Source organism: Podarcis liolepis (genome assembly GCF_965112155.1).
Source record: "Podarcis liolepis genome assembly, chromosome: 15".
NCBI classification, from domain to species: Eukaryota; Metazoa; Chordata; class Lepidosauria; order Squamata; family Lacertidae; genus Podarcis; species Podarcis liolepis.
Genome location: NC_139566.1, coordinates 33,798,931 through 33,825,314, shown reverse-complemented (window position 1 = coordinate 33,825,314; position 26,384 = coordinate 33,798,931). Strand labels below are relative to the sequence as shown.

Sequence of the window (26,384 nt, the reverse complement as noted above, 5' to 3'; positions counted from 1 at the left end):
AGAGGTTGTGCGCAGCCTGTACGCTGCTCTTTGGGGCTGGGGGGGGAAAAGATTTCCCCCCTTGATTCCCCCCCCCTAAAAACTGGGTGCGCCCTATGGTCCGGTGCGCCCTATGGTGCGAAAAATACGGTAAAAGGCCTGGGTAAACAGTAAGATCCTTTACCTGGTGTTGAAAAGACAATAAAGAATGTGTCTAGGGAAAATATTCCACAGCTGGGTGCCACCAAGAAGCCATGCACTCTACCTCTTAGAGGCCTTCTGTAACTTTTGAGCAAATTCCTTCTGACCCCATACATTCCTCACTACTCAATTTTATAACGTGCCAAATCAGCACAGGTCCACAAAGGACTGGGTCCTCATTAAGATCCACAGAATCCTGTTCTTTAAATGTCACATGGAGACAGTAATGCTACAACACAGTATTGGTCAAACAAGTTTATTGGTTGCATTTGGACACAGGTGTAAGTGATAAAATATAAAACAATTTTTAAAAGAAAAACAGAAATTATATATTTATATTCTTTTCTTTTTTAAAAAAAAATCACTCTACTTCAATGGACCAAACAACTTAATCACTTCAGCACACACAGAGTTATGGCTTTTACAAGATCATTCAAAGCCACACCAAACCGCAGCAAGCTTTATTCTTAAGACTGCCTCTATTTATTTATTTTTAAATACATTACAAAAATAAAGAAATTATTTTTCCTGCAACTTTTGCCTTGTGACACATTTCTCATTTGCATTTTTTTTGGTGCACAGAAAGGAATAAAAATCTTGCATTGATCAAAAGTCACTTTGCCTCCATTTACTAGGCCCAAGTTCTAACTAAACCAGGTACGGCTGCAGCTCCTGGTGGTGCAAACGTCAAAGTTTTAATTGTGCCTCCTGTGAAAAAACTATTTGTACACTCAAAACCAGGTTTCCGGGGAAATATCCTTTGCTGCAGTCCTGTGTCTGGGCATCGCATTTTGAGGGCATTATTAACAAGAATACATCCAGAGGAAGGCAACCTGGATGATGAGGTGGTCTGGAAACTAAGGTGATACCCCTAAGTGTCTGATGCTCATAAGTGACTCACAGAAATCAATGCTAATAGCTACGAGGAATGGTCAAAAGAGCAGGGTATGTTCTGCCTGGTGAACCTTCACCAAGTTGAGGTGGGGGACACACAACAGCTGTCTTCAAATATCTGATGATTTGTCAAGAAGACGAAGCAGAGCTGAGTCCCGTCTGTGTCGTATCACACCACTTTAAACAGTCATGGCTCCCTTCCACAAATAATTGTGGGAATTGTAGTTTGCCAATGGCACTGAGAATTGTTAGGAGACCCCTCACGGAGCTACAATTCCCAGTGCTTCCCGGGAAGTGGGTTAAACCACTCAAGACTGTAGCTCTGCTGTGGGGGGGGGGTAGAGGTCCCCTAACAACTCCCAGCGCCCTTAACAAACTACAGTTCCCAGGGTTCCTGATACAGGATTGCCTATACAGTGGTACCTCGGGTTAAGTACTTAATTCGTTCCGGAGGTCCGTTATTAACCTGAAGCTGTTCTTAACCTGAAGCACCACTTTAGCTAATGGGGCCTTATGCTGCTGCCACGCCACCGCAGCATGATTTGTTCTCATCCTGAAGCAAAGTTCTTAACCTGAGGTAATATTTCTGGGTTAGCAGAGTCTGTAACCTGAAGCGTATGTAATCTGAAGCGTATGTAACCCGGGGTACCACTGTACAAGATTGCCTCCAGATGGCTTGGGGCGTCGTATCATTCCATACAGAAATAGCACCTTGGGTTAAGAACTTTGCTTCAGGATGAGAACTGAAATCACGCGGCAGCGGGAGGCCCCATTAGCTAAAGTGGTGCTTCAGGTTAAGAACAGTTTCAGGTTAAGAACGGACCTCCGGAAGGAATTAAGCACGTAACCAGAGGTACCACTGTACCCTCCAACATCTCTCCAATGAAAATAGGGACGTCCTAAGGGAAAGAGGGACATTCCGGGATCATATCAGAAACCGCGATGGCTTCTCTAAATCAGGGACGTCCCTGGAAAATAGGGACACTTGGAGGGTCTGTTATGGGATTATCCCAAATTACAAGAGGGGGAAGGAGGGGGGAATCCTAGCCACACTCTCCAAAACATGCCTATAAACCTCCATCATTAAGAACATGAGAAGAGCCTGCTGCTCTCAGTGGTCCATCTAGCCTAGTCCTGTTCTCACAGCGGCCAACCAGATGCCTGTGGGAGACCCACAAGCAAGACATAAGCACAGCAGCAGCATCCCTGCTTGCCATTTCCAGCAACTGGTACCCAGAAGCATTACTGCCCCTGATCTTGGAGGCATATAACAGCTGTCAGGGTTAGAAGCCATTGGCAGCCATCTCCTCCATGCTTTGGTCATGCCCCAAGCCCAACGAAAAAGCCCCAAATTATTGAGCTGAACCTTCGCTAAATCTGTGTGTTCATCTGGAGTGCATCCAAGGCTCTATTCATTCATGGTTTAAAAGCAGGTCACATCTCATGTCTTGCAAACCTTCCTTCTCAGTACTGTGTGTTATCAGCAGGCCTCCTACCGACACTCAAGAAATAAAAAGAGCCAGCAGCGTCAAGTGTCAATACACAATATTGTACCAATACACCGAGCGATGTTTAAGGCGTGACGAAATACGGAGGTACTAAAGTGGAAACAGCAGCAGTAACTGACTGTGTCAGCATTTCCCATGCAACGCCAGGTGCATACTGGATAAAAAAATCCCAAAGTACATTCAGAAAGATAGCACATGCCTCACACGTGGTATGTGTGTCCTTAAAACACACACACACATACTGCATAACCAACAAGACCCACAAATTCACGAATAAGCTTAATATGTATTTAGTTCTTGTCTTTTCCTGGGAAGAAAAGGGGAACAGCCTGTTTGTGTCATAAAAAATCCAATCTGCACTTCCAAGACTTTAGTCTCTTGACAAAAAGGAAATTGATCCATTAAATGAGTCCTTACCAACCAATGACGAACCAGAGGAATCTCTTGGTTACACAAGAACGTTTTGAGAACCTTTCCCAAAGATCCCGTATGAATTGGGAGATATTTGAAAAACACTTAATAATCAAATTGGATCTGTAACCAGCTGTTTTACTATTATCATGTATTGTCCTGTTTGTTAACTGAAGTATAAGACGTATAGCCATATATTTGTGGGTCTTCTTGTTTGGGCATGTTATATAGGGACTGTTACTGAACACAGCACTGCATTTTTTAAACAAAAACACCATCGAGATGATCTCCATGTAGTGAAAAATGGGTACACCGTCACTTTGCACATGTGGAACTTTTTATTTCGGCAGAAGTAATGGCTTGTGAACGCCGGGCGTTTGCCACCCACTCTTCACACTGAGCCTGCATCCTGAAGGTTGGAGTTGCCAAACAACTGAAATCCCCTTATTAACAGTCGTGAGAAGGAAGCTGGAAAGTTAACACTTATTCCCTAAAGTTCACCAAGATGCAAAGTCTCCAGGATCTGAAACACGCAAACTGTATGCATGATTGTACACCTGAACTCTGTTTGGGGAGCACATTTGTGAGTCTACCTACACAATATGGCCCAGCTACAGACACCGCTGAATATTCAGCATTCAACCCTTTTAACATTCCCAGATATTTAAGCAAAAGGGTTTGCTTTTATCTATCTATCTATCTATCTATCTATCTATCTATCTATCTATCTATCTATCATCTATCTATCTATCTCAGTTTGCTTTGCACGTACCAGTACCCGCAAAGGAGGGAGACACAACCCAAACCACATGCAAAGGCAACTGTAATGGAGGTGTAGATTTAGCAGGACAATGGGTCACAGCTCAGTGGCTCTGCTTTTTTGCATGCAGAAGGTCACGGCTTCAATCCCCCTCATCTCCAGAAAGGGCTGGGAAATTCCTGCGTCTGAAACCCCTAAAGGGGGACATCGCTGAGCTACTGGGAACAACGGTCTGACTCTGTATAAGGCAGCTTCCTATGTTTCGAACCCCCAGTCCATAAAGCTTGCTTGTAGGAGAGGCTGCTAGTTCAAAGCTCTATGGCAGCTTCTCCTTTGCTTCCCCTGAAGTGGTTTTTGGGTTTGTAGGCCATCCAAGGACTGCTCTGGGCACACTGCTAGTGTCTGCCAAAGCGAGAATTTAAGATACACTCACCTCCGAAGGGTGTGCGCATCTTTAATTGATAGCGTCCAGGCATCCCATGCTAGTATTTGAAGATGCCAGTGCGGTGGTCTTTAAGGATGTGCACACTCATGTGTGACATTCTCACATCACCTGTGCATTGTGGGAAATGATGGGGTAATATCAGTGTTCCCTATGGCAAGCTCCCTACCTCCACCCCCAGCCCAGCCCATCTCTTTTACATTACCTTGCAACACAACCCCTTCCCACACATACTTCGGTGAGGATTCAGCCGCTGTAGCTCAGTGGAAGAGGATTTGCTTTGTGTGTATGCATGCATGCAGAAGGCTCCAGGTTCAACTCCTCGCATCTCCAGGCAGGGCTGGGAATATCCCACTCCTGAAACCCTGAACAGCCACTGATGGTCAGTATGGACAGAACTGAGTCCGATGGAGTGATGGTTTGCCTTGGGGTAAAGTCGCTTCCTGTGTTCCTATAACTGCTCCTGTCCCAATCTGGGAACAGCACCCTGCGATCCTGTCGCCGTTCTCCTAACCACACATTTCCCAACGCATTACAGGCTATGCTGCAAGAAGCCTCACACCTGAAGTTGCTATCGAAGCCCTCGACACAGAGGCGAATCGGCTGATGAGATCTGCAGGACGTGTAAGAAAAGCTAAAACTTCAGTCACTTATGCAGCTTGCGGAATACTAATGCAGAAATAATATGCTGTACAAGAGACAGAAGGGAGAAGGGGTGTGTGTGAATACAAATCCATTCTTACATATAATGCCTTGTCTGCTGATTTAAATGCAGAGAAAACCTAAGTGCAGACTTAAGACTCCATCACTTAAGCGACTCCTCCAAACTCCCGGTACTGTCTAACTGAAATGCAACCTAGGATTTGCTCTGGAGGAACCGAGTTCAATGAGCCACACTCCCTAGAAAGCTCACTCAGGATTGCAGTTTGCAGGATTGCAGGATTACTGTTGCCCATTGGGACTGGTAGGGTGGAAGGCAGGGAGGCTGATGGTAGGTGGACCCAAAGCCAAAGGTAGGTGCAGCCAACTAATTTTGCTTCTGTCTCCATTGTAATTCTGGTATCGTCTCCATCCTTTCCCCTGCCGAGGTCTGCAAGGGGCAACACTGAGACTAAGGGGAGGAGGCTAACAGGTGGCGAGGGGGCTGGTTGTCAGCAGGAAGGCAGGCAGGTAGGGGCTGGCTGAGGTTGGTGGGGCATTGCCCCATTCATCCTGCCTCCCATTGAATCCTGTATACACTGACCGGGTAGTAAGTACTCCCAGTGCACATGATTGCACTGGAAAATATGCACAATTAACAGCACTTGAGTGTCTGCCTGGAGGAGACAAGGAGACTATGAAGTTGCAGAATTATGAATGGCAATCGAGAGTCCATTTTTTAAGGCCCTCCCCAGGAACCCACGAAGGAGGCATTAGCAGTGCTGCGCATATGGCTCCAAGGGGCTTGCTCCCAGCTAAATGGGTACACTAGAATTGCAGCCCAAGGCTCGACTTCCTGTGTTACATCACTCAGGTGTTAGATGCAAAGCAAAATTCACGTTAAAAAGAAAACCCAGTCTTAGCTTTGTTCTCTTGGAGAGCGTAAGATCGAGAGAGCAGTTGCCATTTTGCCTATAATCACACGTACTGCAACACTGAAACATACATATATTCAACACATCAAAGGCTGCAAAATTACACATTCAGTTATGATGAGAAAAGGGGGTTCCAGCTCTCCCCACAACTCTTTTTTTTTTAAATCTGCCTTAAAAAGCAGACAGGACACAGCTTGATTTTATTTTTTACAAAGACACTCTTAACTTAGAAGTGCTTGACAAAAGAGTTAAAATCAAAATGTGTTGATTTTAACCTTTCTAGGCTAATTCATTGTAGCAGTCGGGGGGGGGGCAGGGGCTGGCTTACTGAAGAAATTCCATCAGGATGTCACAACATATATGTAGGGTTTGTGTGGGAGCAGAGACTATCCCATTCACTTCAATGTTAAGGCCAACTCTGAATGCCCAGTGGGAAAAGCACACACAGAATGAGAAAATGGGGAGTTCCTGCAAAAGTTGAGCTCTGCATGGGCAGGAGTACTCCAATGCCAGTGGACTGAAACTAGCAGGATATCACCAATTCCGAATTGTGCCCCCCCCTTTTTTTACAGATTTGCATTTTAGTTTACCAACTCTGCCTCCCCCTTTGACCGAGCAAACAGGAAATGCTGTCCATGATTATCCACAGTTCCTATTTATCCCCTTCCACACACATGATTCTCAATTTAAATACTTGCGCCACGTAACTGTGTTACCCAACAGCATCCCTTTCAAAAGTCAAACATGTACACTTGTGCAAAATGTGGTTTGCTTCTTAAATACAGCCCAGCTTTTCCTGTTCAGATTTTTCTGTTTTGGATTTTGTGCAAAAAATAAATAAATTGTTTTGGTGGTCGCTAGGGCGTGCTACGCAGCATCAACAAGCCTCTGCTGTATGAAAGCTGCAGCCAAGGCCTTCCGCACCCCTACAGCTCAATAGACTGCACTTTGCCAACCTCCCCTTCTCCCCTTTTTGGTGTGACCCATTCCCATGGAGAGCTGTCAAATCTGCAGTTTGAACTGGTAGGTGCTCGTTTTCCACTGGTCGACGTCCGCGTTCAGCATGGTGCGCTCGGTGAAGGTGACGTGACCTGCCGCATCAATGAGAATAACTGTATTTGTCCTAAAGAGGAAGGAATAAGATCATCAAGAATGCTTCTAGGTAGACAAAGAAATAATACGATGTACTCAATTTTTATTTTTATGTTTTTAGGTTTGATGTTACTGTATAAATATGTTAGTAGTATTTTTTTCTTTTAGGAGGTAGCAAAGTGGGTGAAAGGAGAAACAAACCAGAAACAGAAGTTGGGGGAAGCCCAGGAGGGGACGGAGGAAGGAATGAATAGTAAATGTTATGGATATGAAATGTATGTAATGAATGAAAAAGAAAAATGTATAATTTTTTTTTTTAAGAATGCTTCTAGGTAACCAACTCCTGGGATTCTAATTCTTCGCTCTTGAAAAAATAAAAAATCCCCACCTTGCACAGTGAACCAAGCAGCAAGTTGTTGGGGTCAAAAAGGAAGGAGCGAAACTAATTCAATTTTCTCTTGTCACATTGCTAAATTCAGGCTCTTTGCCTTTGCTGCACTGCTAAGCCCACCAATGGTAAAAGTAAAAGTAAATGACCCCTGGACAGTTAAGTCCAGTCAAAGGTGACTATGGGGTTGCGGCGCTCATCTCACTTTCAGGCCGAGGGAGCCAGTGTTTGTCCACAGACAGCTTTCCATGTCATGTGGCCAGCAGGACTAAACCGCTTCTGGTGCAATGCAACACTGTGACGGAAGCCAGAGCGTATGGAAACACAATTTATCTTCCCGCTGGAGCGGTACCTATTTATCTACTTGAACTTTGACATACTTTCGAACTGCTAGGTTGGCAGAAGCTGGGACAGAGCAACGGGAGCTCACCCTGTCATGGGGATTCAAACCGCCGACCTTCCGATCGGCAAGCCCAAGAGGCTCAGTGGTTTAGACCACAGCACCACCCATTACCTGTAAAGCATACCAATACAAAGTGATGGATAAGGAGAATATACCAACCCCCCCCAAACCCCCAAAGAACTCCTTCCTCCTCCACCCCGTTTTGACATATTAAAGTTTGGGGCAGATCTGGATAAACAGCCCCCCAAGTCTGCAAATTCACTTGCTGTAGACTCAGTGACTCTACAGCACAACCAATTACTTCTAGAGGGAACCACGAAATCATTTAAACCAAATGTAACGGACGACCACATTTTCTTGCGCAAGGGTTCTCCCTTACCTGGTTCCATAATCAGGGCAGCGGACGCATACAGCTGCATACTTGTTCAAGATGGGGAGGATGTAGTCCTTTCCTTGATCCTCAATTGCGGGATCTGGCAGCTGACTGGAGACAGAAAGCAAACCAAATGGAGGTGGCACAACTTCTGCTCCTTCCAGCACACGTTTCCCACCATAGATATCGAAACCTCGAGAGCACACAGTAACGTGATAAGCTGTCAAAATACCAGCAAGGACAGCCTCCCTGGGCTTGGTGTTCTCCAGATGTTAATGGACTGCAACTTCCATCCGCTGCAAGCCATCATGGCCAATGGTCAGGGGTGATGAGCACCAAGTGGACAAAGGCCGGTCAAGGGCAAATTACAGGAGATGTCCACCGGGTTTTACTTGGGTGCTTACTGACTTTATTGCTTGACTTCTGTTTTATTTTGATGGTTCTCCTATATAAGATTTGTTGGTTCTTAATATATGAGGTTTTAACAGCTACCTAAGAAGCTACCTCTTCTTCCCCTCTTACATACCCTACCAATCACTTCGTTCTGCAGGAGAGGGCATCCCGTCAGGAGGCCAATTCTGCATGATGGACAGAATCAGGCCTTTAGTGTGCTAGCAACACTGATGCTTTAGGACTCCCACTCATTACATATCAAAGAGGCACTTTTCCCATTTTTTCCCCTGCTTTTGCTAAAGACAACCCTCTTCCAACAAACCTTTATCCCCGCTGGTATCTACCGTATTTTTCGCCCTATAGGACGCGCCACCCCATAAGGCGCACCTAGTTTTTTTTTGGGGGGGGGAATCAAGGGAAAAAAATTATTCCCCCCCCAGCCCCCAGAACAGGTAACTCTCCGCAAGCCGTGGGAGCCCAGTGCTGGGCTCCCGCGCCTTGCAGAGAGCTGTGCGAAGTCTGGGTGCGCTGAGCTCAGCCTTCGGCATGCAGGCAACTCTCCGCAAGCTGCGGGAGCCCAGCGCAGGGCTCCTGCGGCTTGCGGAGAGGTGCACGAAGCCTGAAGAGTGAGAGGGGTCAGTGCGCACCGACCCCTCTCGCTCTCCAGGCTTCAGCGAAAGCCTGCATTCGCCCCATAGGACGCACACACATTTCCCCTTCATTTTTGGAGGGGAAAAAGTGAGTCCTATAGGGCGAAAAATACGGTATATTGAAGCCAAACTGATTTTATGCATGTGCTGCTGTTACTTTAAACTGTTTATCTCTCTCTATATATACATATATAATGGTTTCAACTGTTTTTATACATGTAATTGTTTTGTATATGTTTTTGCTATACTATATATTGCTTTGGGATGCCTCATGGGAAGTAGATAATAAATTAAATAAATAAACGCATTGTGACTGCAGCCTACTTTGGAAGTCTTTTCTGTAATGAAAAGCCGGCTGGAAATATTGCAAATAAATATTGCAAATAAATAAGTAAATATGCTTTCACACACACAAAAACCACCCATCCCTGGTGTGGAAGATAATGAGCCAGATGGAACAATTGCCTGGCACCATTATCAGGAAGCTTCCTATTTTTCTCTCCGCTAATGCAAGCAACCGTGTACATAAGAAGGAATTTAGTTCAATACACTTAAGACTGAAAGCATTAAAAAGCACAAGACGAAAAACCGATCATTTTCCCACAAGCATTCTTATTTACAGGCAAAGCAAAGGCTTAGAGTTGCCGATCCCTAGGTAATGGCTGTACGTTACAGCCAAGGCACTGACTTACGGGTCTTGGTTATTCATCACTTTAATGAGCTCTTGCACCAGATCTTCCTTCACAAGGTCCTGGCTGTGCCTGATGACATCCGTGAAAAGCTGCTTTCCATACTGAAGCTTCTTCCATGGTGTATCCAGCAAAGAATTGCTCAAGCCATATACCCCTGCATGGGAGGAAAGGTGATAAAAGCTTATGAAAGCTGAACTCTTTATCTGCAGTCATAGCTCAAGCAGTACAGCATCCGAGCTAAGTGCAGGTGGTCTCAGGTCCCGGGCATCTCCTGGTAGGGCTGTGAATGTCCCTTGTCTGAAATCCTGAGGAGCTGCTGCCAGTCACTGGGTTGGTGAACCAAAGGTCTGACTTGGCATGTTCCATTTGACAATGAAATCAAGAGCTGACACACCATAGCAAACCACCCCCAACTCTCATTCACAGTTATTATGTGAGCGGACTGTTCAAAATTGCTGCTTTTGGTGACATGCTCTACACACGAAAGAAGGCCCGCAGTACAGTGGTACCTTGGTTCTCAAACGCCTTGGTATTCAAATGCCTTGGTTCCCAAATGCCGAAAACCCGGAAGTAAGTGTTCCGGTTTTCAAACGTTTTCCAGAAGCCAAACATCCTATTTGGTTGTCCGCTATCATTTCTGGGGCGCCTGCACCAATCAGAAGGGGCGCCTTGGTTTTCAAACATTTTGGAAGTCAAACGGACTTCTGGAACGGATTAAGTTCGGCGCTTTTGTTTTTCCTATTTATTTTGCATTTTTGTTTTTGAGGCTTTTTCAGTTAATTTGTTTTTGTGACTGTGTGGAACCCAGTTCAGCTACTGATTGATTGATTGATTGTTTGTGTGACTGTGGAAATGGATAAAAAAATCCCATCCAAACAATGACTATCATCAGTGCAGGTAAGAAAATAATAATTTTTATCATCTGCAGTACTGTCTTATTTATTTTATAGTACAGTACATTGATTATTGCTTTCATTTTATGCATCAGTGGTCTGGTTAGATAGTAAAATTCATGTTAAATTGCTGTTTTAGGGGTTGTTTTTAAAAGTTTGGAACAGATTGATTCATTTTGCATTACTTTCTATGGGAAAGGGCGTCTTGGTTTTGGAACACTTTGGTTTTGGAACTGACTTCCGGAATGGATTAAGTTTGAGAACCAAGGTACCACTGTGTGTCTGCATATATAAGGCCATCATGGAAGGACCGAGAGCATTGTACTTTCTGTTATACAGACAGCTCCCCATTTATGCACGTTCAAGGCATGCATGACCGTGCCATCCGCCAGGAAGTGACACGGAAAGGCGCCAAAACGGCCCTAAAAGAGCATGAAAACAGCCAAAATGGCACAAACACAACATCAAGCAACCCCATGAGACTTTGCAAGTGCAATCCCAGGAGTCTTGCGCCAACCTTTGAGGCCTTTGGAGAGCCGGAGTTTGAGAAAGGAGGTTTGGAGAGAGCAACTGTGGTGGTCTAGTTGTTTTTTGGTTTTTTTTAAAGGGTTTCCAGAGGTTTAGGAGGAGTTTAGAGGCTTTTTCAATGGTGTATCCCAATATACAGCTTGGGAACATAACCCCTGTGTATATGGGGAGTTGCTTGTACTGCCCCTAATATGATGATTCAGGAGCTGGATGCTTGTGGAAGTTCTTCAAGGAATTCCCCAATTTTGGGTGGTATCCAATGTTAGTTCAACTCAAGAGCAGACCCAATGAAGTTAATAGGCAAGGCTAACACAGCCCCCTTAGGTTCAGTGGGCCTATTCTGAGTAGATAGATCTTAGTTGGATACAACCCTTTGTTTAGATTTGCTTCCTTTTATAGAAATCAAGAGAGGTCCAGCACCTACAGAGTAGCTATATTTGCTATTATGGTTTGTAAGATCAAACCGGGACGCGGGTGGCGCTGTGGGTTAAACCTCAGAGCCTAGGACTTGCCGATCAGAAGGTCGGCGGTTTGAATCCCCGCGACGGTGTGAGCTCCCGTTGCTCGGTCCCTGCTCCTGCCAACCTAGCAGTTCAAAAGCACACCAAAAAGTGCAAGTAGATAAATAGGTACCGCTCCGGCGGGAAGGTAAACGGCATTTCCGTGTGCTGCTCTGGTTCGCCAGAAGCGGCTTAGTCATGCTGGCCACATGACCCGGAAGCTGTACGCTGGCTCTCTCGGCCTATAAAGCGAGATGAGCGCCGCAACCCCAGAGTCGGTCACGACTGGACCTAATGGTCAGGGGTCCCTTTACCTTTAAGATCAAGCATAAGCTGGTGACAGCCAGTTGTCATCCAATCCTAATGTTATGCTTTAAACTAGTGAGTAGGAACATTTTGCTCCACTTTGTTCAGATTGTTCTAAATCATAATTTGTTTCATTGCACCTCTGTCCCACCTTTTTTTTTTTTAAACATAGTGGCACTCAAATTGGTCCAAAGGTGTGGCAGATGAAGGTGATAGACTATATGGGATTGGCAGAAATGACTGGCAGAATCCGAGACCAGGGAAAAGAGGCGGCAGGAGAAGATTGGAAGAAATTCAAAAACTATCTTAAGAAATATTGCAAAATTATTGAATCTTAGAATGACGCTGGTTTTAAAAACTAAGGGGTTTACAGCTGTAAGGGTTAAGTTTAAAGAAAAATAGAGGATGTAAATTAAACAAAATTAAGAGTAAGGATTTGCTGGGAAAAAATTTGAAAATAGAATGCAGAAAGGGGAGGTATGGGGAAGTCGGAGAAAGAAGTTACAAGAAAATAAGGATCTGAAATTATACTTGTTATTTGTTTTTGTGTTTGTTTGTGTTATTCGTATTTGTTTAAAAATTTGTGAAAAGTGAATAAAAATTTATTAAAAAAACCTACAAATTGGTTCAAAGGTGGTCTCCCATCTAGGGAGACTGACCAGATCCAAACCTGCAAGCTCAGTGCATCACGTGCCATAGCAATGCAAGCAGCTTACTTGAACTTTGCAATGTGGTGTTCTTTTTATCCTGTGTTATGACTTAAACAATAGAATTTGAACTCTGACCAAGTCAGTGTTTGCAACAGAATGCAAATCAAAACCAGGTTAATCTCAACCCAGAATTGTGTGATTACCTAGATTTGTTTTCTTTTAAATTTGCATTTCCCTGCCTTACAACCATTGGCATTAAAGGGGAGGGGGAAAATTAACATATAAATTAAATGTTTAATATATAAATATTAGCATATATACCCACCTGATAGCTCTCAGGGCTGTCTATATATGGCATAGGGCAGGTGGTTTTAAAATAGATTCTATATCTGGAAAATCTCATGTTTATTTCATTTGGCCTTTCCCTACCTCCAACCCAACAATGTAATTACTTATTTTATTTTAGCATTTGGAAGGGTCCTTTTAAGACACTATGAGCCCACAAGGAAAAGAGGGAGATCCACCCTATCCCTCGACAGTAAAATAAATTGGAGCTGGGGGGGATAGGACGACTCGAGTGCATATTCTAGATACTTAGCACTGTATAACAAAAATCGTCACCATTTCTAAAAGCTCTGTATGTTTGAAACACTTGGTCAAACAAGGTGTGCACCAATACAGAGCGTGCTTGCTAGACCAACAGACCTGCAGGCTTTTACCAGGGCACAATATTCCTATTTTATGGGCACATTTGTAGCTGCCTTGCCAGGCACAGTATTCCTGAGCTGTGTTTTATTGGTTGTTTTCATAAAGGCTGCTGTGACATGCCATGCCCTGAATTGATATAAATACAGTGGGGTTGGAGAGCCATGTATTAAATAAAATGCAAACAAGAAAATGGACTTTGACCTGAAAGATGAAGGACCATCTCAGCCTCTACCATAGATATATTTTTTTACACTGCTATGTAATGGTGAATGGTGCCCATTGGGTACTGGTCAGACAGAAGGTAGGGATACCTATTATATTTATTATTGTTGTTGTTGTTGTTGTTATTTAAATTTGCATACCGGCCTATACCTGTAGATCTAAGGGCAGTTACAATATAAAAAACACAAAGTACATAATAAAAACAAAGACAACCTGATAATTGCCCCGTCCACAACACATTTTAAAAGGGCATTAGATGTCATGTTAAAGATGTTAAAGAGGAATGTTTTCTCCTGGTGCTTAAAGGTGTATAATGAAGGTCCCAGATGGACCTCTCTGGGGAGAGCATTCCACAACAAGGGAGCCACCGCAGAAAAGACAATGGCAGGTGGAGCCAAACCCAAGGACAGGTGGAACTTGAGCCAATGACAGGTGGATCCAATTACCTCTGATTTTGTCCCCATCCTCTCCCCTGCTGACCTCTACAAGGACAAAACAGAGAGTGAGGAGGAGGAAGCCGACAGGCAGCTGGTAGTAAGTGAGACGGCAGGCAGGTGGGGGCTGGCTGGGGCACTGCCCCATTCGCCCCATTCGCCTTAATACAGTGGTGGCCAAACTTGGCCCTCCAGCTGTTTTTGGTCTACAACTCCCATCATCCCTAGCTAACAGGACCTGTGGCCAGGAATGATGGGAACTGTAGTCCCAAAACAGCTGGAGGGCCAAGTTTGGCCACCACTGCCTTAATGGATCAGCCTCCACTGCTGATATGGCTCTGTGTATTTCTAGATATTAACCACACCTGGGCAGTTTTGGGGGATGGGGAATTAATATCGCAACTACCTCTCCACTGGCAAAATGAAAGCCCATTACAAGAGGGTCTTGCTGAAAGGGAGGGCAACAGCGTGCCAAGGGTCACTCTGTAAATTAGTTAAACCATGCCTAAAGAACACTCTAATGAAACTTGCAAAACACCCAACTGATTGTTTCCTGCTTGGCAGGGGGTTGGACTCGATGGCCCTTGTGGTCTCTTCCAACTCTATGATTCTATGATTAGTCTCAATAATTGACTAAATAACTCATCACAGATTTTCTTTTCCTGCAGATTTCAACTGGATCAGTCCCACGTGAGCTCTCTTCATTAATGAATCCTCTTCAGTCATTATTAGCCTAAAGACTCATCCGCAGACCCTTATTACCACCATTCAATTAGCTAAAAGGCGATTTAAGCATCCTTTTATCTATGGGGAGATGTACATTAAACAGGGTTCAAATGTCTGTTGCTCTGTAAAGAAGAATAAGAGATGGGGGAGAAAAAAAGCCTTTCATACAATTTCTGCTCGTAACTTAAAGAAAAAAGCTTGCATCCAAAGCCAGTCCTACTCATAGTAGACCCATAGAACCATAGAATTGTAGAGTTGGGACCACGATAGTCCAGCCCCCTGCAAAGCTGGAATCTTTTGCCCAACATGGGGCTTGAACCCACAACGCTGAGATGAAGAGTCTCATGCTCCGCTGGAATTGATGGACATGGTTAATTTAGGTTCACTAATTTCAAAGGGCCTACTTTGAGTATAACTTGGTAGGACACAACTCCCAAGTTCCCTAACTTTCTGGCTTCTCCCCAGGGATAGGATGCAGGATACTGCCAGGGATATTCCCCAGGGATAGCATGCAGGCGAAAGCTGCATCTCAGTGGTAGATTGTGGATTGCAGAATGTCTCAGGTTCAATCTCTGGAGTCCTCCGGTAGGGCTTGGGAAGACTCCCTGTCTGAAACCATGGAAAGCCCCTGCTACTCAGTGTAATACAGAACTAGCAGACCTGTCAGTGCGACTTGGTTTAAGGCAGCTTCCTATGTTCTTACACAATGATGACAGCGGACTGGATCTCACCTTCTTCAGACGAAAGATTGCAAGGCATTGGCACGCCGAAAGAGCTGCATATATGGCTTAATGAAAGGCACTTTATCCCCTTTTACACGCATACGGCACATCTCTCAAATAGGGTCCTTAACGGTGCGCAGCAACACTGGTTGACAGCAGAGATCTCTCTCTCTCTCTCTAGAACTGCCCTACATTTACTGGCCATAATCCAGAAGAATAAGCACTAGCTGTGTAATATAATGATCTATCCCGCAACCCTCCAACATCAGCTACTCTCCCCGTGGAGGCCACATTTAGCAGAGAATGAACTCGTCGTTGATGCAGAAAGATCAGGGATGTCAGCGGCAGTGCCCAATTCTTGCATTATAGCTTTGTGGCACGGTGTGAATAAGTGATCATTGATCTCTTAATGTGGCATTAAGGCATGCAAAAACAAAGTCAGATGTGCTGAGAATTCTCAACACCCCCCTTTTAATTAAAGAGAAGAGACAGGGCTTGAATCCCCTTGCTCTCCCTGGATTTATTTTTAACTTGTGGACTTACATAGTCGCCTTGTACTGAGACAGACCACTGCGCCTCCTTCTCACACAGCTGGGGACCCTCGCTGAGGTCTCAGGCTGATGCAGAGACTGAACCTGGGACCTTCCACATGAAAAGCACGTGCTCTGCCACTGAGCTATGCGCAGCCTTTCAAGTCAACAACTAGGTTGCTTCCATTCTGAAAACTCATGCAACAGCCTGGCTAGGAGGGGTAGGGTTGAAACCACTGTACAAGAGTGGAAGACAAAAGGGACAACAGCTCCAAAATTAAGGTGGCTCTTCCACTACCAAGAAAGTCCTACAGTGGCCATGAATGTAGTTCTAAGTCAAAATTACTACCTTAATAAGCCAGGATATGAGTGATGCCAGGGACACAGGTGGCACTGTGGTCTAAACCACAGAGCCTAGGGCTTGCCAATCAGAAGGTCAGCAGTTCGAAACCCCGCGATGGGGTGAGCTCCTGATGCTCGGTCCCTGCTCCTGCCAACCTAGCAGTTTGAAAACACGTCAAAGTGCAAGTAGATAAATAGGTACCACTCCGGCGGGAAGGTAAACAGTGTTTCTGTGTGGTGCTCTGGTTCGCCAGAAGCGGCTTAGTCATGCTGGCCACATGACCCAGAAGCTGTACACTGGCTCCCTCGGCTAGTAAAACGAGATGAGTGCCGCAACCTCAGAGTCGGCTATGACTGGACCTAACGGTCAGGGGTCACTTTACCTTTACCTTAGGAGTGATGCCAGGTTCCTTTGTGATGCCAGGTACAGAGATGCCATGCTCCTTTGCAGCCCGTCTGTCCCTCCCTCCCTGTGATTATTGTTTTATTCTCAAATGGTGTATAAATGTAATGAAAGAGTAAATGTCAAGCTTCAAAAGAAACCAGGATACAAAGCTATGCTTTGAAGCTGGCTTCACACTCTGGCTTGTTCCGAAGCCATTAATCATAGTTTTTTGGATTTGCACGCAGTTAACTATGGTTAACTGCTGAGCAATGTGGCTGCAAATCAGCTGCGTGCCCCTGCATACAACTCATGCATGTCCTGGCTTATTATGCCAGGATTTTTTTGGGCTTTGCACTGCATGCAGGTGTGGCCAGTGTCCCCATTTTATTTGCCTACAAACTTTCTAATGCTCTGCTTATACTTTTATATCCCTGCCTGATCACTGAGGTCTTGGGGAGATTCTCTCATAAGAGGTCCTTCATGGCACGGGTGAACAGTTTGTATCCAGCAGGAGCTGTGCATTCAGTATTGTGAGCCCAAATTTGTGGAACTCTCTTCCTGATGAGGTCAAACAGCCCCATCCCTGTTGAACTTCTGCACCTACTGGAGGCTCCCCAATTCCAGCAGACATTTTCCATTCAAGTTTGGCTTTAATCCATTTTAACATTTTATGTATTACGTTTAGTTAAGTAGCATGTATTTTTATTTTTTTAAAAAACAGCTTTGTGCAATGCAAGTGAGGGATGGTGGGATATGAACATGCGGAACGAGCTTATAGGTTTGTTGTTTAGAAGATGGAGCAGACTTCATCTCTGTTGCTCCAGAGGGCAGGTCTAGAACCAAGGGGTGGAAATGGCAAGGAAGCAGATTCTGGCTGGGCAGGAGGAGAAATTTCCTAATAGTGAGAGATGCTTGACAGATGGTCTTAAACCAGTGATGCCAAACTTGGCCCTCCAGCTGTTTTGGGACCACAAGTCCCATCATCCCTAGCTAGCAGGACCAGTGGTCAGGGATGATGGGAACTGTAGACCCAAAACAGCTGGAGGGCCAAGTTTGGCCATCACTATCTTAAACGGTGGTTGGTTCACTTTTCTCTGGGGACTTGTCAGAGATGCTGGACTCTGCATATTGCACTGTAGATTCTGCATTGAATGGGGTGGGGTATGGATGAGATCAGGGGCAGGGAACCTTCTGGGCCAGATCTTTATCAGTTTCCACCCTGCAGGCTGGTCTTGACATGCTGACAAGAGTCAATCCCACCATTCAACCTGACATAAAGCCCCAAGTCATGGATCATGGAATTGTAGAGTTGGAAGGGACCACGAGGATCATTTAGTCCAACCCCTGGCAATGCAAGAATATGCAGCTGTCCCATATGGGAATCAAGCTTGCAACCTTGGCATTATTGGCACCATGTTCCAACCTACTGAGCCATGGGAGGTCGACGCATGGCAATGAGGGTTCTGCTTCACCAGCATGTTCCCTGCAGGGAACGCACAGGCGAATCAGCACCCAGCAGGACTAAACTCCCCAGCTCATCAGCTGATGGGAGGAAGGTTCAATCCTGCTCCCTGCAGCATTGCCAGTGCCGAACCTGCCCCAGTGATGTTGCTGATTGACAGGTGGGCGTGGGTTTTTGCAGGCCAAACAGGTCTCCCCGCCCTGTCCTGAGCCAAGACTGGCCCATGGACTGGAGATTCCCCATCCCTTGACTAGACAGACGTCCAAGGTCCCTTCCAGCACTAAAAGTATCTAGTTCTAAGTTATGTTGAAAGAAGATCCACCCAAATGATATACTACATCAGCAGTATGCCTCAGCACTGCCTGACTCCTGAATTCCCCTGCAAGCCGCTGTAGGCAAAGTAATTATTAGAACAAGCCCTCAGGCTACAACCTTCCATGTTTTAGTTAAGTGCCCTACTCATCGGTATTTTGAGATGAGTTGAGATATTTATAAAGCCAGTTTACTCCACATGTAGCCAATGCACCTCTAAACAGAAATGTACCATTGAATGAGACTCCTCTTACAAAGACCCAGTAGCTCTCTTTCATGGGATTCCGCTTTTCAGGACAAAGACTGTGCAAGCACACACACAACACACACACAAACGCACCCCACTGCTATAACATAAACCAACATTCCAACAGTTTTTGATATAACCCACCGGGATTTAAGAAGACAGGTTCTGGGCCGCCTTTGTTTCCGTAATACCAAATTACATCTCCTTTGGTGGTGCTAAAAGATAAAAATAAGGGCGGAGAGAAGAGTTTTCCTTGCAAAATGGCAACTCATATCTTTGATTAAGTTTAAATTCTGTGCAACCCTCCCCACAGTGAGACATCCCCCCCACCCACCCTCAGTTCATGGATCAGTCAATTACTTATTTAAAATAATAATCATCAAGTCACTATTTAAAAGGCTGTTTAAAGGGGAAAAGAAAAAGGAACATCCCCCCACAAACTACAAAAGAAGAAAAGAAAGGAAATTTTTTTACAAGGTTAATAGGAGCTACTAAAGGGAAAAGGAAATAAAGATCTGTATCCAACAGTTTTCATGCTGCATAACAGAGGAATGCAATGCAACAGTTGCACTAGCAGAAACCCATTGAACAACCCATTGTGCGTTCTATTGTGCAACAAAGTTACCAGCATGCTGCTTATGCATTCCCTTGCACAACAACAACAACCCACTGGTGCAAAACACTTCACCAGCAGAACAAGCAACCTAGTACCGTATTTTTCGCTCTATAGAACGCACCTGAGCAAAGGACGCACCTAGTTTTTAGAGGAGGAAAACAAGTAAAAAATATTTTGAATCAAATCAGTGTCGGGGCTGAAGGGGGAAGCCCGGGGTTTCCCCATAAAGCCCTGGCATCCCCAAGCTAGAACAGCGAGACGCTGCGCAGCGCTCTGCCTCACTGTTCTGGCTTCGGGGACAGCCTTTCAAGCCTCTCCAGGGCAGCGGGGTGAAGACACCCCGCTGCCCTGCGGAGACTTTGCGCAGCTAACCCCGAAGCCTTTGGAGCTCAGCACAAGGTACCGCTGCGCTCCAAAGGCTTCAGGTGGCTATCCCTGAAGCCTGGAGAGCGAGAGGGGTCAGTGCGCACGACCCGTCTCGCTCTCCAGGCTTCAGCGAAAGCAACGTGTAGCCTCCGGAGCGCAGAGGGAGCGCTCCCTCTGAACTTTGGAGGCTTCACGTTGCTTTTGCTGAAGCCAAGGAGCCTGCATTTGCTCCATAGGATGCACAAACATTTCCCCTTCATTTTTGGAGGGGGAAAAGTGCGTCCTATAGAGCGAAAAATACGGTAAGTTGCTTTTAATTGTTGCAACACTGGATACAACCCCTTGAGTTGTTCCAAAACAAACCAAAAGCTTGTTATCTAGGGACGATATTCAGAGAGCCACTGCTCATGCGTGGGGAGTGTGCCAATTTCTGCTGATTCTTTCCCCCAGAGGCATAAGGGCTGCAGAACCAAGGGTGCAAGGAAGTCCTGCTATGTGCCTGCAAACTCTACTTGTGCTTTTCTGGATCCAAGTCTGTGTGTGTGTGTGTGTGTGCGCGCGCGCACGCACGCTTTGAACAAAGGGAAATGCAATTGAGCTTTCCCACATTTGATTCAATTCTGAACAACGCCACCCTGTCTCGGATGAGCACCTGGCGAGTTCAGATATGCATCCGAACTGCAGCAGTCAGGACTTATGCTGATCCCACTCGTGTCTGCCCTGATGAGTCAACAGCAATTTCAGATTGGTTTTTCCCTCTCTTTATTTACTTCTTCATACACGTTTGTTTCAGCAACAAGCCACAGGACATTTCAAGAGTGAGTTCACATCTAGCCATCACAAAACAGCTCTCCCGCATCCCACTTCATCTTAGTTATTTCCCATCCACACCATTGCTGCTTTTATTCTACTGGGAAAGTGGTACACAAAGCCAATTACGTTTTAAAAATTTTTCACAGATGCTGAAAATATGAATCAAAGCATGGAATGTAATGAAGCCCCCAGAGTACAGCACAGTTCAGCATACACCTACGTGTTGAAGGCAAAATTCAATCTTCATGGCAATAGCACACCATCCAACAATTGTGCATATGTACAAGTTTACAGCACAAAACACACAATGTGTCAGTCCCCAATGAACAAAAGCTTAGTTCAGTTTGGGTTTTGTCCAACTTAAGTTCTGCCGTCGTGTTCTGGTCTGATGCAGAACCTGCCTGGAAAGGGGCAAGATTGGAGGCATGGCTACTGGACCACTGATGGGTGCAAGTGAGCAACTTGCTCTGACGAAGACTGGGAGCAGCCTGGGCCTCTTGGGTCTGGAGACAGCCTCCTCTAGGCTCCACGCCCTTGAGTCCAAATAACTTCAGAGCCTTAAAGAAGCAACCCTCTGGACTGAAGATGGACAAGTCTCCTTTGTTCCATAGCCTCCCCTACTGGTGGACTTCTAGCACTGCTGGGCCGGTGATGTGCAGTGAGAGACATTTGGTTCTTCAAGGGAAGTTGTCTATGAGGGTCCCGGGTCCCAATAGGCCTTGATGGCCTGGGAGGTTCTTCTGGGAATTCTTGTCCAACCGTCTCAAGCCCAACAGCCTCCCTGTCTTCTGCAGTCAGCTCTGATACCTGACCCAGACTAGCTCCCCATCCAGTTCCCCTGCAGCCTTCAACTTTGTGTCCAAATCACTCCTGGATCCAGGGGTCATGGCATTTACTCAGACTGTAATTAAAGGATCTAAGATAGTAATTTCCTTTCCTTTCAGTGCAACCACTCCGAAAATGACTAATGCTGTATACAACTCTAAGTGTGCAGTACTTGGATATCAGAGCAAACAGGCTATCCGTTTTCTAACACAAAAAGCCCAGTGTTGAGAAATCAAATTGCTCTCCAATATTTATCGAGCTCAAATATGGTGGGGAAGACATGGACTCTACACCCCTCTAGATTTCGCCAGATAACAATTTACTGACCACTGGCCATGCGGGCTGGGACCCCAATGAGAAATGTTACACAACATGCAGGCCAGCAACCCAAAATAGCATTGACACACTGCTTGTTCCACCCTTTCCCTACCAGGAGGGGCAGGTGAACGCATGGCATGGCCCCATCTTGTGTTTCACTGCTGTATGTTATGAGCAGGGGACAGTAGAGAAGCCCCAAGCCAGGGCCACATCCTGAATCACGCAGGCACATCCCTAGTTAAAAGGGAAACAACAAGAGTTCTGCTCTTGCAAAAGAAAAAGAGTTAGAGAGGAAAAGAATAGGAGAATGTTGGATTTTAAACTGTCAATCCACAGCATGAACGCTATGGGGAAATTGCAATATAGGTTAAGGACAGAAATGGGATGCAGTTTAGTAGGAGAGTTCATGCTTTGCATGCCAAAATCCATTAAGTTTTATTTATTTCCCAGGTAGGGCTGGGAAAAATTCTTGGGACCTGGAGACCCACTTTTTGTCAGATTAGACCACTCTTCCTCACCTGGTGCCTTTCATATGCTTTGAGCTATAACTGCCATCAATTGCTGTCAGCATGACCATGTTGCCTGGTGCACATGGGAGTTGCAGTTGAAAACATCTGGAGGGCACCAGGCTTGAGGCAGGCTGGTGCAGACAAAACAGAGTGAGATGGACCAACTGGGACTGAGACAGAGGAAGGCAGGGAGACCAAGAGCCAGAGCCAGAATGATCATATGGATGCTTGTAATGAGGGAGAAGGGACGCGGGTGGCGCTGTGGGTTAAACTTCAGAGCCTAGGGCTTGCCGATCAGAAGGTCGCCGGTTCGAATCCCCACGATGGGGTGAGCTCCTGATGCTCGGTCCCTGCTCCTGCCAACCTAGCAGTTTGAAAACACGTCAAAGTGCAAGTAGATAAATAGGTACCCCACCGGCAGGAAGGTAAACAGCGTTTCTGTGCACTGCTCTGGTTCGCCAGAAGCGGCTTAGTCATACTGGCCACATGACCCAGAAGCTGTACGTCGGCTCCCTCAGCCAATAAAGCGAGATGAGCGCCGCAACCCCAGAGTCGGTCACGACTGGACCTAATGGTCAGGGGTCCCTTTACCCTTTACCTTTAATGAGGAAGGAAGGGTTCAATATTCCTAAATTTCTCCCAAGTTTTATCCAAGAAAATGGGACTGTGAAATTGACTAAACCAGATTACAAAGCAGCTGGCCTAAATAACTTTTCTCCCAAAAGTAGACTTGGCATAAGGCCACTAATGCCAAAAGGTGGATATGTGGATATACAGCAGGCATGAGCTAAACAAACCTGGCTCACTCACTCTCTCTCACTGCTGTGGTGGCTGTGCGAATCCGATCCGAGCCGCTGGGTCACCGCCCACTGTGGAGGGGGTGGGTGCCAGGCGTGCGGTGCAGAGAGAGAGCGAGGGACTATCTGGGGGAGGGACAGTGCAGCGGCCGCCCAGCGCAGCGCTGAGCGCGGGAGAGAACCACATCAGACCAGCCCAGGCAGCAGCAAGAAGCTGGCAGCGGCGGCAGGTTAGGGGCTAGGGGGCGCAAATTACTTGCCTTGCCCCGGGTTAGGGGGTGCAAATTACTAGCCTTGCCCCGGGTGCTGACAACCCACGCTACGCCGCTGATGGGGCCAACTGAACATAAGGTTGGGAAAATGAGAAACAAAGTTGACAAGATGCATCTATCTCTACCTCAAGGTCTGCGTGATTCGCTTCCTTCAGCTGTTAGCAGAGTTGGTGTGGGAGCAGCCACGCCCTTGCTGCTAAGAGATGAACTGGCTTCCAAGCAGGGAAGGCATTTATGGGATTTAGCTTTCTTTCTCGATACGGAGTTTTAGAAATAAGCTAGCAGGTGCTGCTAGTAGCATGTCAAACTCAAGTGGACTGGGGAGGAAATTGGACAAGGCAACAGTTTTAAGGATCTCCCCCCTCTACACACCTTCCTCTTTCTTTTTCTTTTATGAAGTAGCAAAGGAAGAATTGCAGAGCTACCATTAGATGGCTCACTCTCTACATCCTTCAGCCCTTCCTGCCAGCACAGAAAGGCAATTCCTCAAACTGCTCTGGGATTATTAGGCTGGACGTCAGGATGAGATCATATCAGGCAGTATTTCACTCAAGCGATTCACTTATTATTTACAATGGTGGTGGTGGAGAAGCAGTTCTCCAGCGACAAATGAAGTACATCTGTAGTCAAGATTTTAATTCTATCCAAGCTTTCAGAATTGTCTTGCCCCTTTTATGCAGGATTCTCTTCCCCCTGCTCTTTCCCGTTGCAGATAAAAAAATAATACACACACACACAATTCTGTAGCAAATCATATAGATAAGCACACACACACATACATGTATGCACTCACGTACACAAATATATAATGATAGTATGGAGTGTTTGCACAGCAGATGAGCAACCATTTCCCAGCATTTCATTTTGTCCGAGAACAGGGGAGACAGACCAACAGGCCCTTGCAAACCGAAAGCAGGCTGGGTACAACCTCATTAAAACTAAATGTAACGCGTTGGGAATTTAAGCTGCCGGTGTATAAATTGGCATCTGGTACACAAAGTCTAATAAGCAGAAATTGTTCTTTACTCAGCTATTTATAACCTATCCTATACTTTGCAGCTATAACACAAACTGAGATGCGTTGCCCTCCCTTTTTAAAGCAGCCAAAGCTCTAAAAACACACTCGCACCCACCCCGCAACAACAACTTTCTCCTTCTGTAGGGCATCAACAACAGGGTGATTGAGATCAAAACAAGATTAAAAAAAAAGAAAATGAAAGAAACAGAAGCACTGGATTTACTCGACCTCTTGGGCTCTCCCTCCTTTCTACTTTCAAGGCATTCTTCAAAAGATGGCTTATGCTACACAGCTCATTGCTATTAGTTAAAAAGCTCCCCCGGAAAAGCAATTGTTAGCTTAGCTAATAGTAAAATGTTGCCTTGGCACAAGGGACAGATCCGATCCAGTTCATGCAATTTGTGCTTTCCAAAAACAGTATGTGAACTGAAAAACAAGCTGCCACTTTAAAATTCACACTGCTCCAAATCGTACGGTGCGGCTCTCTCCGGCCTCCCCTCAAAAATGTACAAAAATTGCTTGCGTTAAGGGAAACACCACAAAAATGAATGTGCTAGTGAAAGCAAATGAAAATGCAATATATTTGGAGGAATTGCCTTGCAAAAAATAAATAAATATGTGTACATTAGGCAAAATTACATGCAAAAATATTTGCATTAGGTTATTTATTTATTTCCCACCTTTCCTCCAAGGAGCGCTAGGTGATGCACATGGTTCTGGGGCTGCCCTTGAGACTGACCCAGAAACTCCAGCGGGTGCAGAATGCCGCGGCGAGACTCCTTACGGGGTCCTCACTGTGGGATCACATTCACCCAGTGCTATACCAGCTGCACTGGCTCCTGGTGGAGTACAGGATCAGGTTTAAGGTGCTGGTTTTAACCTTTAAAGCCCTATACGGCCTAGGACCCTTGGACCTACAGGACAGCCTCTCCTGGTATGCCCCACGGAGGACCTTACGGTCTTCAAACAAAAACATCTTGGAGGTCCCGGGCCACAGAGAGGTTAGGCTGGCCTCAACCAGAGCCAGGGCTTTTTCGGCTGTGGCTCCGATCTGGTGGAACGCTCTGCCACAAGAGACTAGGGCCCTGCGGGACTTGACATCCTTCCGCAGGGCCTGCAAGACAGAGCTGTTCCACCAGGCCTTTGGCCAGGGCACAGCCTTACCCCCTCTTCTGGCAATCCTCACAGAACTCTAGCCCAATGGTTGACATTAATCTGATTTGAACTGATCTTATAATGAAATGATTTTAGAATGTTGTATCACTGTACTGTTGTTAGCCTCTCTGAGCCCGGCTTCGGCTGGGGAGGGCGGGATATAAATAAAATATTATTATTATTATTATTATTATTATTATTATTATTATTATTATTATCACCCATCATTTAATCCCCACAACAAGCTTGTGAAGTAGGTTAGTGACCAGCCCAGTGAGCTCCATGGCTGTGTGGGGATTTGAACCCTGCTCTCCTAGGTCCTAGTCCAACACTCTAACCACCACACTAAAAAAAATAATTGTGAACTGATGTGGAAATATCCAAGGCGTTGTTTGGTTTGCCAATTGCATTCACTGTTGAGTATACAACTCTTCGTTGTCTCTCTTCCCTTGGCAATCACAGGAAAGTTTGGCCCACAGAGTTCATCTCCCATCCCACAATGGAGGAAAATCCACACTGTAAAATATCTGTGTTCAGTTATTTACAGCGCTTATATCGTAAGCTGGCAAACTCTGAGGCACAACCCATTCTTCACATTAGTGTTCTAATTTTATTTTCATTCACTCTTAGCCTTCACCACAGAGTAGACTGTAAATTCTAATCCACCTGAAAAATGCAACGAAGATTAATTGAATTCTCCGCATTTTCAACATAGGTGCCGGCTGCCTCGTTGTCATTTTACCAGCGTTTAATATTAGTTATAACCACTACAGAGTTCAAGCCTCTGTGTTCCTAAGGTTCAGCACAATAATTACTCATGCTCTTGTCTGGGCTGATGTCTGTACTGCAAGAAAGCAAACATATATCTTCTCTCTCTGGCTATAGCGACCTTCCTTACCTCCTTATTTTGTTCAGGACCAAACTAACATGGCTCCCATCACAGGCTGAGCATGAAACAGCTAGGCAGC

At 45.6% G+C, this 26,384-nt stretch overlaps 1 protein-coding gene across 4 annotated transcripts in view; it reads right to left on the bottom strand.

Annotated features, from left to right (window-relative positions):
* Positions 1-420: 420 nt before the first annotated feature.
* Positions 421-26,384, bottom strand: part of TANGO2 (transport and golgi organization 2 homolog) — a gene marked incomplete at its 5' end in the record, with an annotated part of 99,754 nt that continues 73,790 nt past the window's right edge. For all 4 annotated transcript variants that reach the window (XM_083479072.1, XM_083479074.1, XM_083479075.1 and 1 more), the window contains 4 exons: positions 421-6,892; positions 8,032-8,136; positions 9,761-9,914; positions 18,872-18,942. In XM_083479072.1, coding sequence (XP_083335198.1) covers positions 6,772-6,892; positions 8,032-8,136; positions 9,761-9,914; positions 18,872-18,942 — 451 coding nt within the window. In that variant the 3' untranslated portion in view covers positions 421-6,771. The remainder of the gene's footprint in view (positions 6,893-8,031; positions 8,137-9,760; positions 9,915-18,871; positions 18,943-26,384) is intronic.